General features: G+C 40.7%; 1 protein-coding gene across 3 annotated transcripts; it reads left to right on the top strand.

The window, feature by feature from the left end:
- Nucleotides 1-359: 359 nt before the first annotated feature.
- pfkfb3 (6-phosphofructo-2-kinase/fructose-2,6-biphosphatase 3) lies at nucleotides 360-11,130 on the top strand. 3 transcript variants are annotated; one of them, XM_078242749.1, is made up of 15 exons: nucleotides 360-632; nucleotides 2,816-2,944; nucleotides 3,138-3,234; nucleotides 3,511-3,577; nucleotides 3,681-3,755; nucleotides 3,846-3,902; nucleotides 4,029-4,153; nucleotides 4,248-4,455; nucleotides 4,582-4,728; nucleotides 5,144-5,248; nucleotides 5,937-6,066; nucleotides 6,984-7,111; nucleotides 7,425-7,613; nucleotides 7,993-8,015; nucleotides 10,074-11,130. In XM_078242749.1, exons 1-15 carry the CDS (start codon nucleotides 554-556, stop codon nucleotides 10,078-10,080), a joined length of 1,566 nt encoding a protein of 521 aa, XP_078098875.1. In that variant the 5' UTR covers nucleotides 360-553; the 3' UTR covers nucleotides 10,081-11,130. The 3 variants fall into 3 exon arrangements, with proteins under 3 accessions (XP_078098875.1, XP_078098876.1, XP_078098874.1); XM_078242750.1 differs by lacking the exon at nucleotides 10,074-11,130 and adding an exon at nucleotides 8,569-10,037; XM_078242748.1 differs by lacking the exon at nucleotides 7,993-8,015 and having other exon boundaries at nucleotides 361-632.
- The last annotated feature ends 317 nt before the right edge of the window (nucleotides 11,131-11,447 follow it).

The raw sequence follows: 11,447 nt of genomic DNA, 5'->3' as shown, positions 1-11,447 counted from the left end.
TTGACCTTATGAAGAAATTTCTGATTTAGAAAATAATAAAACCGTCATATGACTACTGCTACCACTCCAAAGACCATTTGGTCTATTACTTCGGCTGCTACTAATATAATTATTATAATGTAATAATACTAATTACTACATTCACATTCCATTTCATAGGTAGTATCATTTATTTAGACTACTATTATAAAACACATGCAACATCATCATCCAATCAGAGTAAGACTACCACAAAGAGGCGCTGTGCCTGACTGTAATGGTGTGTGTGTGGATGTCATCATCGTGGATATGTGTGCGCGTGTGTGTAATTTCGTCACCGCAGTCACGTTGCTCGGCCGGCCGGGCGGGGTTAAATAGCGGATGTGTGCAGCAGACCGGCAGATTAGCCCGGCTCAACGCGCTCTGTAGACATTGAGAACAGCTCAGTTCATTCCTTCTGAAAGGACGAGGCTCCTGCTCAAACAACCACCGGCTCTCTTTTGTCTGTTTTTGTGTCCCCGGGATCTAAGCAGCTCGGTTCTCGTGTACTGTGCGGCTCTTCAGTCCTTGAGGAATGCCCAGAGAGCTGACCCAGAACAGGATCCAAAAGATCTGGGTGCCCACCAAGGATGACAAGCCGGCACCACGGAGAGGTAAAAACCCTATAACATTTCTATTTATATGGTTTTCTTGTGTTTTCATTGATAGCGTATCGCTGCAGAGTGACTTTCTTAATATTATCCTATATGTAGTTTTTTTTTTTATCCCTACAGTATTTTTTACATGGACTTAAAAAGTGTATTGCAGTGGGCAGCTCCTTTTATCTCTTACGGCTAGCCGAAGTGTGTGGTGTATGTTGAGCAGCAGCACTCACTAGGCTGCGTTTATTTCTTCAATAAAGGTTTGTTTGAATGACTGAATCCCCGTGCGACAAATTAGTGTTTTCTAAGAAGTAACCAGCGATTTTGAATCGACATTTTTTCTCCAATTCCCTTCTAATATTTCCGCTGAGGGGCAGTTGTGATGTATCTGAGTCGTCAGTGCACCTGTTCTACACCGGCCTTTTGACTTAGCAATTCATTGATTGGTCACGCGCGGTACGTCACATATCTCCAACTGGAGCATGACGAAAACCTCGGTCACCATGGTTACCACAGTGGCCAGCAACCTCTGTCGGATGCTTTTGAAGCGGTAGCCTACCGTTTTCTAATTGGTCGGCCGGCAGCGCGTGTTCATGGTGCGACCCTGCCGCTGTCTCGTTTTCCCAGGCTTCATACCAGTGTGACAACAGAGAAGAGATTGTTGTTGAGGGATGTGTGCTCAGAAAACAGGCACTACAGTTTTTACAGCAACATATAATCACTTTAATGTCACCCAGAAGCTTTCTCCTTTGTTTTTGAGGACAGCCAAAAAGTCAAATATCTGCAAATTCAAACCAAGAAAAGAAAAACGACACATCTACAGCTTAGCTCAGACCCTCCCTGAACCCTAGGTTAGGGTTGCACGATATTGACAAAATGTGATATTGCGATATTCATTATGAATTATTTCTTTAACAAATGTAAAATTGCAAAAGTTATGGGAAAACGCATCAAAATAGATTCATAACAAATAAAACAAGTTTTCTTACAACACAAGGTTTATTTCATCATATTGGACTGGTACAACATGAATAAATAAATAACGACCATGTCTACAGAACAGGACATGTTTTACTGGTTGTACAGTATAAAAACAATAAATAAAGAGCATGTCTACAGAACAGGACATATTAGAAACAATAAAAGTAAATATAAAAAAATATTGCATACATATCGCGACACCTTCGATATAATATTGCGCAACGTGATATCGCGATAAAGATATCCAGTCGATATATTATGCACCCCTACCCTAGGTCCAAAATTAGCACCATCTAACAGCCAAATGCTGGTAAAATAGTCAAGTGGCTGGTAGATTTGCTTCACTCACCAGCCAAAAAACAATGGTTATCTATTGAGTGGTTGGTAAAATTTGAACATTCACTAGCCATTTGGCTGGTGGACAAAAGATGAACAACATGTCCGAGGATCAATTCAGAGTGTGATCCGTTTTTCGGCTTAATTAACATGGCTCTTTTGTTATGTAAACAAGATTAGCAAGTATAAATTAGCCCTCAGGGCGTTATCAGGCAATGATATGGCGTAATAATGAGACGTGCTTATGTTTACAACTGTAGCGATGGAGACTGAAAAGAATAACCCTGCTCGCCTGTATGAACAAAGAAACCTTTGAAAGTGAGGAAATGTGACATGAAAAGTATTTACTGCTTCAATCAAACAGATTCCAATGATGTACAGAACATATTTTTTTCATGTATAATCAACGCCCTGCATTCCTCTGCCCAGCCATCCTCTTAGTGAATCTGACATTTCATATAATACATTTCCCAGGGGCCTCAGGGATGGGGGTTACAGTAAATCAGGTCAAGTGAAAACTACTAATCCTGGGTCGTGTAAGCCCGTTCAGAGCGTGCAGAAGTGGGTCAGATGTGCAGTAAGGTTGAAGGAAAAGGCGAGTCTGGCGGCAGCAGACAACCTAGTGCCCGCTGGGAGTGTGTCAGCATATAGATGTTGGGTGCAGACGTTGTTTAAATGAATGGATTCAGGCAGGTTGCAGCTCTTGGTGACCAGTTATTTGTGCCCACCCTAGGCAGCTGGGTATAGGCCCTCTCAGGTTGCAGAGCACAAGATGTAAATTCAAGATGTTAATTCCGTCCTTGATATCTTCTGCTCCTTTACTGTCTGAATAATAGGAAAGATGTTTACTCTTTTTTTTTTTACATCCTTCTCTGCAGCGGCTTGCGCCCCCCACTTTTCCAACCCCCCCACCGTCATCGTGATGGTGGGTCTTCCGGCTCGAGGGAAGACGTACATGTCCAAAAAACTCACCCGCTACCTCAACTGGATCGGCATGCCCACCAAAGGTACACAGCCCACACAAACATGAACAGTTTGTCCAATAGCGTATCAGTTACAGGATGACACTTAATGTTTTATTCCTGGAAGTGTTTTGCCTGGCAGCTTCAACTCATGTTTCTTCCAGGACATGGTGTTCATGCTTGTTGCTTCTTCCCCTGTGTGTGTGTGTGTGTGTGTGTGTGTGTGTGTGTGTTGCAGTCTTCAATGTGGGAGAGTACCGGAGGGAGGCAGTCAAGAACTACAGCTCCTATGACTTCTTCAAGTCTGATAATGAGTGCGCCGTGAAAATCAGACAGTAAGTTTAACCCAAGTACACATGCATAATAAAAGAAATCTACCAAGGGGTTCAACATTGGGGGGGTTAAGATCTCCCAACTATCTAGGGAGGTCCCGGGACATGTATGCATGTATTTTGTTTTTTAAAAGCGTCAAAACATCGAAAACATTGTGGAAAAAAGAGAGAGAAAAAAAACGCCAAAGACTTAACCCCCCCTAAATTACACCTATGTACTCTACTGTTTATATTTTATTGATAACACTAAATGAACATCGCTGTTTTTTTGCTCTTCAGGCAATGTGCCTTAGCAGCCTTGAGGGATGTCAAATCATATTTGAAGGAGGAGGGAGGCCAAGTAGCGGTGAGTTTCCCATCATGCATCGCATGCTTTTCTTAAACTTTGTCCTAATGTTTGACACGATGAAAACCCATTGTCTTACAACGCTGTTTCATGTCCCTTTCAGGTGTTCGACGCCACAAACACGACACGAGAAAGACGAGACATGATCCTTCAGTTTGGCAGTGAGAATAGCTTCAAGGTAAGTGTTACTGTGGCGACATGAAGAGTCAAGGACTGACACCATCGGCGATGCAGCGGCTTTTAACGACTTTTCCTTTTCTGTGACCAGATCTTTTTCATCGAGTCGGTATGCGACGATCCCAGCGTGATCGCGTCAAACATCATGGTGAGTCGCAAGCATGGCGCCACCATGCATCCTGCCGCTGTTTGAAAGACATAGAACGTAACGTGTTTATAACTCTCCGGCATCAGGCGTGGTATTTGCCGTCTGACAATCTTCCTCCCTGTGCAGGAAGTGAAGGTGTCGTGTCCAGACTACCGCGACTGCAACAAAAACGACGCCATGTTGGATTTCCAGAGGAGAATTGAATGCTACCAAACCAGCTACCAACCTCTGGACCCCAATCAGTATGACAGGTAAAATGATCAGCATTGACTTTGTCAAGATATCTGCAATAGCCAATGCAAAACTCACCCATTAACCGCTCACCCCATTCTGTTCTTCCTCCAGGGATCTCTCTTTCATCAAGGTGATAGACGTGGGTCGGCGCTTCCTCGTCAACCGGATCCAGGATCACATCCAGAGCAAGATCGTCTACTACCTGATGAACATCCACGTCCAGCCACGCACCATCTACCTGTGTCGGCACGGAGAGAGCACCGACAACGTGGAGGGCCGCCTGGGCGGGGACGCAGGCCTCTCGCCGCGGGGCAAACAGGTACCAACAGCTGCAGACAGAAACATAAAACAGATTATGAAAGTAGACAATCGACAAAATGACAAGATTTCAAACATCATGATCGAAGAACTTCAGGAGCTAAAGACTGTTCCCTCCCTGCTGTAGTTTTCGGATGCCCTGGCTCGGTTTGTGGAAGAGCAGCAGCAGAAGGATCTCAAGGTTTGGAGCAGCCAGCTGTGTCGCAGCATCGAGACCGCAGAGCACCTGGGAGTCCCGTACGAACAGTGGAAGGCTCTCAACGAGATAGACGCTGTGAGTATCACTCAAACGCACACTATGAAGCCACATCACTAGGCCGTTTTTCTCCCATCCCAGAATGCTGTGTGGACCAGCCAGACCCTCCTCCGCAGCGCTGTGGAGGAAGGTCTGGCGATGCGAGACTACTAGGCCTGTAATGTTTATTACATAATTTCCGTTTCTTTGTTTTCATCCTTAGGGGTATGACTGTTGATGGTAATTGTACATTTTAGGTGCATTTCAGTCTTATGATAATAAAGAGGCGTGGTTTACTTCATAGGCTGTGTGTATGTGTTATTACATTATCTGGGTCACATAACAGTAATATAACCAAAAGATGTATTCTGGGATTCATTCAAACCTTTAATTTGTTTGCAAAAGTAATACATAAATAAGCTGAAATATTATATTTCTTCTTTGTTCTTTTTAGGGAATGTGTGAAGAGATGACGTATGATGAGATGAAGGAGAAATTCCCAGAGGAGTTTGCTTTGAGAGATGAAGATAAATACTACTATCGCTACCCTGCTGGAGAGGTACAAACACACCTTCACACTTAACAAACCTAAAATACAGAGAATTTATTTTTGATTTAGGTCATATGCTATAATTAAAAAATAATATTAACCACCAGTGGTGGAATGTAGCAAAGTACATTGACTCAGTGAAAAAGAAAAGAAAAAAAGACTCAGGTAAAGTACAAATTTGAGGTACTTGTACTTTACTTGAGTCTTTTTTACTCCACTGCATTCATCTGACAGCTTTAGTTACTAGTTACTTTACACCTTTAGATTTGTGCACACAAAACACATGTAGTATATAAATATACAATGTTTTATTATAAATTAAACCACCCAACAATATAACGGCCTACACGTCCAGCTGATTAGACTATTAAACACAGAACTGTTTCGATTTTTTACTTTAAGTACATTTTCCTGATGCTACTTACATACTTTTACTTAAGTAACATTTTCAATGCAGGACTTTTACTTGTAACAGAGTATTTTTTACAGTGTGGTATTAGTACTGTTTCTTAAGTAAAGGAGCTGAATACTTCTTCCACCACTGATAACAACTATGATCCGTTTGAGTATATAGCAAAATAATCCACATTATTGTTTTCGATGTAAGAATGCAACCCTACTTAAGGGTATTTGATTGAACTATGACCAAATATACTGACAACAATAAACAACCCCACCCTCCTCATCCTGACTACAGTCTTACCAGGACCTGGTCCAGCGGGTGGAGTCAGTCATCATGGACCTGGAGAGGCAAGAGAATGTCCTGGTTATCTGCCACCAGGCTGTCATGCGATGCCTGCTGGCCTACTTCCTGGATAAGAGTGCAGGTGGGTACTACAAGTCCCATAAAGCCCTCTTGTTTAGTGTCATAACCTAAATAATCAGAATGAGATCAGAAAGGGATTCATTGCCAAGGAAACACTTACAAGGAATTTCCCTTGGCTGTTGGTGCATACATAAGCATATTAAACATGAATATGACATGAAAAAACAATAAATACTGAAACAAATATGTACATTAGAGCTGTAACAATTCCAAATTTTAATATACAACTAATTGTCTCAGAAATAATTGCGATTAACAATATAATTGTCTCTTTCAGTCAAATTTAAAAATATTTATTTATGTATTACTTTTGCAAACAAATTAAGGTTTTGAATGAATCCCAGGATGGTTATATCACTTAGTCATGTGACCAAGATAATGTAATAACAGAGGTACACAGCCTATGAAGTAAACCATGCCTTTTCATTATCATAAAACATAGTATTTTTTGCTTAAATGAACAGAAAATTGACAATTACAATCAGCAGTTATGTTAGCAATTAATTGCGGTTAAACAAAGAAACAGAGATTATGTAAAAAAAAATTGCGGCCGCCTGGGTAGATCACCTAGTAGAGCGCGCGCCCATATACGGAGGCTCAGTCCTCGACGCTGTGGCCACAGGTTCGGTTCCGACCTGCGGGCCTTTGCTGCATGTCATTCCCCCTCTCTCTCTCCCCTTTCAAGTCTAAGCTGTCCTGTCAAAAATAAAGGCCTAAAAATGGCAACAAAAAAAAATTAGCAATTAGACGAGATAATGTTATGTTAGATGTTATAATTGTTTAACATTAAGAAAGACAAAAGAGGCTGTATGGATTAGTGAGAGGCTGTATGGATTACTAATGATTTATGATACTCCAATCTGCTCTATGCAACTGTGTTCACATCTATGTTTTTCCTTCCTTTGCTTGTTGTTCCAGAGGAGATGCCCTACCTGAAGTGTCCGCTCCACACGGTCCTGAAGCTCACCCCGGTCGCCTACGGGTGCAAAGTGGAGTCCATCTCTCTGAATGTGGAGGCGGTGAACACCCACAGAGACAGACCTGAGGTAATGCTTGATAACACTGATTACTGGAAATGTTCAGCTCAGCCCTACAGAACTGAAGTCAGTGTCGCATCCTGTACTATTGTGGGTGGCAGTTCATTACTACAGGAAATGTTGAGAAAGGAGAAAGAACTGGATAAAGCTTTAGCCACCATCATGATGGTGATAGATAGCTATTGACTATTTTGTCTTTTTACACGAAACCACCCAGAACTGCACATTAATTTGCTCTTTTATTAAGATAACACAGTGTCTGCAATATTTCTATATGCTGTGATTTCTGAGTCTAAGGGTCTTAATATTTCTCACCCTGCAGGAGGTGAAGAAGGGTCCTGGCACCTTGATCAGGCGGAACAGTGTGACTCCTCTGACCAGCCCCGAGTCAAACATCAAGAAACCTCGCATCGATGACCTAGACGAGTCTCCGATCCAGGAGCTGCCTCCACCTGTTGCCTCGCTGGCACTCTGCAGCCCCTCGCACCTCCCTATCACTCTGGCTGGACAGGTTGGTTTCTTATAAACACACACACAAACACACTTTCATTTCATTTCAAGCATTATATATTTGGAGTTACAAGGACTCAACTTCACTAATATCGGCCAGAACCAAATTATTTAGACTCAAGTCACAAGAAACTGACTAATTATACCATTTTTCTGTTAAATTTGGCAAGAGGTTTGTGTTTCTGTCGAGAATTCTCTTATCAGGATGTAAAACCCTCTGAACTGCATTTAGGACATCATGAGATGCTAAAAAAAAAAAAAAACATTTCCTTCATCTGTTTCCTTTCTGACTGCCTCTGTAAAGACTGCATGCATGTTCACTCACTTTTGTTTCCTGTCCTCTTTTGCTCTGCGGCCTTCTCCTCCTCTGCTCCTTACAGCACTGGCTGGGCAAAGTTTGCCTGTAAGTATTTGTGTAGTTCTAGCATCTCTGGCTGTCTCGTTCTTTTTATCTCATCCATACACTCTTTTCCTGTTGCTGTGTCATCTTTTACATTCTACTCACTGCTGACATTTTTTTCCCCCTAACTATTTTCACACTGAATCTAAAAAATTAAGAAATATCGATGCACATTCTGCTCAAAAACAAAAAAAGAAGTACATACTGTACTTTTTAATAGTCAGTTAATACTAGTGAGAATTTAATATGATAAATGCAAGATATTCCATAGAGGAGGAGGGGATATGCTCTTACGGTAAGTCTGTACTATTCCAGGCTTAATTCACAGGAAATTATATTTGAGAAGTAGCAGCACTGTTTCCTGTAAGTGAGGGAAAGAAAAAAAAAAGCTCATGCTGTATTTGTTGTTAGGGAAATCTCACTTCCCAGCTTACATTCCTGCCTGCTGCGTCATTGTTATTCGTTACCACAATCTGCTGTTGTAATACGCTGATTCATGCTGTTCTTGTCTGTGTTTGATTTATTTTTGGCTTATCTTGTCCTGTCCTGTTTAAAGACGAACCGTCCTCCAATATCTGAAAACGGTTTCACTCTTTGTCTTTCAAAGGTAAACACAACGTAGTGGCTTTGCAGTTGCTTCATACTGTAGTTCTGCCAGCGTAGCCACATCTGACACTAATAACTTCAGATGCTGCCAACCAGACTAAACTAGAATAATGTGGCACAATTTACTCTTGTAGAAGTACTCCTAAACAAGGCGAGTTTTTGAGCAGGTAATCAAACTATTAACTAACTAGCCAGCAGGCTCATTTAGCAAAGACACAAATGTAACATGCTAAAGCTAGCTTCCACTAGATGCGCTTGTTTTGCCGTAATCAAACGTGTTAACAATATAAGAACGATGGTTAGCTAGTAAGCGTGCTAACAAGTTGACAACAAAAAAGTTGGTTATATAATTATATATCATATATATTATTACATATGATAGTTAAGATATTTAAGAAAAGCCAAACTATCAAATAACTAGCCAGCAGGCTCATTTAGCAAAGAAACAAATGTAACATGCTAAAGCTAGCTTCCACTGTATGCGCTTGTTTTGTGCTAATCAAACATGTTCACAACAAACAATAATGGTTAGCTAGTTTACGTGCTAACAAGCTGAGAATATTCATTAACTAAATTAAAAGGATCAGTTAAAAGAGCGTTTACACTCATAAACCAACAGACATGTTCGTTTTTGTGATGGATAATTTAGGCTTATTTAGCGTTTTGTTTTGTGCTAATCAAACATATGTGTTAACAATAAAGCAATGCCGGTTAGCTAGTTAGCCAGTTATCTTGCAAACAAGGTGACAATATTCACAAGCTAGATTAAAAGGGTCGGATATTTTGGAGTTTAGAAGAGCAGCTGGTGACTACTAACAAATATCCTCCAAAATGGCCGCCAAAGTTTGAATTGGGTCCGCAGTGAAAGCCCTCAGTAGAAACTACATCAGACCTGACTTTTATCCTAGTTTGTTCCTCATTCTGGTTCTGTTTACAGTTAGTATACTATCTCCCTTTTGTTAAATTAATTGGACTATTTTTCTTTTGAGAAAGACATGAGCTTCGATCAAAGTTGGGTCTCTACCAACCACTACCAAATAGTTCTCAAGTAGGCAGTAAAATGAACATGCAATGAACTTTATTGACTGCATGACTGCGCTAGTTTTGCTGGCACAGTGGAAAAGTGTTAAGATGTACAGTATAAAGCTGTTGGGTGTGTGATGATCTTGTCAGATCACCTACAGCCTACAGCAACCTGCTCACACACACTCATGAACTTAATGGTTGTGTCCACACCCTCTAAAAATATCATAGAGGAAATTAGCGCCTGAGAAAACACAGGTGATGTAACTTGTGGTTTAGGGATTTCACTACTTGAGAGAATATCATTTGGCCATAGGATATTTATGCAACAGCACTGTCTTTTGTGCAATTTCTTGCATAGTTAATAGTTGCCCCAATACAGAAGGCATCTAAAGTCTCAGTGTTTTTTGTGGCATTTTTGTGTGTTTACAGAACCTGAGGAGAAACTCATCTGGCCACCGGGATGTCCTGCAGCCCTGCCAATAAAACTGCACTGATGTGGCACAAGAGGTCAGAAAGTGTATCGCTGACAAAGGCTCACTGAAGGAAATAACATGAAAAAGAAGGAAGAGTTAAATTGATGAGTTATTTGTCAGCCAAAGACACAAGTTCCACCTATATTGGCGTTTATCATGCACTCGTTTCTAAAAATGTGTGCAAAAGAAGAGCGTCATGACGTAATTGACTCCTTTGTATGCTGACACTATAAAATAAGTGATTATTTTGCACAGTGGGGATACATTTTTATTTTGTGTCACTGTATGTTCTCATGTCACGTTACTTGACTGTATTGAAGGTGATTTTTTGCCGTAGAGTGCCTGTAGTGCTTGTTTTGCAAGCCTTACGCCGCTTCTCTTGCCATTTCTCTGGAATTGATTGCTCGAGAGAGGGCACCACATTTCACCTAATAACTCCACATATCATGTCAATATTTTACTTTTCATAGTTTGAAATACTTATTTTTCCATTGTGTTTAGTTTCAACGCTACGGTGCATGCTGATCATTTAACAGTTCTTAATTTTCAAGTTTAATTACCTTGATTTCCTTTTGCTGTCATTGTCTGCGACACACAAATGTAAGCACATATATTTTGTTATAACAATGCGTGCTGTTAATAATATCTTTGTAAATGTTAATGTATATACAGAATAACTGGAGATGCATAGGAGATGACTTTCACTGGAGACTTTTGATGAAAATGTGTGTGTAGAAGTATTTTTGTACTAATGGAAAGTACGATCTGTTGAGAAAGAAGCTGCTGCTCACCTCTCTCAGTAAAACTTTTGTTAACAAGTTTGCTTGACATACTTGAAATTTGTTTTTTGTAAAAACTGTTTTATTATATTCCTTATTTATTTTGTACGTAGTTTTGGATGCTTGGAGCGAGAGGCACCTTGTTTTAATCTGAGGACTAATGCATGAGAGGACAGTATGTTGTACAGTTGATTTTTGCATCTGCTGGACCAATAAATGAACTACTGGAAAACATAGTGTTATTGTTTATGTTCATTGGCCCAAGTCCAACATTAATATTACGTCTAGGCTTTGTGTTTCCTTATATGGAGCTAATCTGCAGTGTACACAGCGTGTCCTGGCACTCCTGCCTTCACTATCTCACCCATTCACGAGATTCATGAGTCAGAATGTGAGATGCATGCTGCTTATCAGGCTAATCATGACTGGGTGCATGCAGGATGTTGCTGTGAAATTGCATCAGAGTCGATACAAGATTGAGCACAAAATAATACTATTGCTAAGTATAGTGGTGGTAAATTCAAGTTCTGTGGTAGATAAGAGTACTGATA

The sequence above is a fragment of the Sander vitreus genome, chromosome 23, assembly GCF_031162955.1.
Source record: "Sander vitreus isolate 19-12246 chromosome 23, sanVit1, whole genome shotgun sequence".
NCBI classification, from domain to species: Eukaryota; Metazoa; Chordata; class Actinopteri; order Perciformes; family Percidae; genus Sander; species Sander vitreus.
This window is presented reverse-complemented; position numbering and strand designations above follow the sequence as displayed.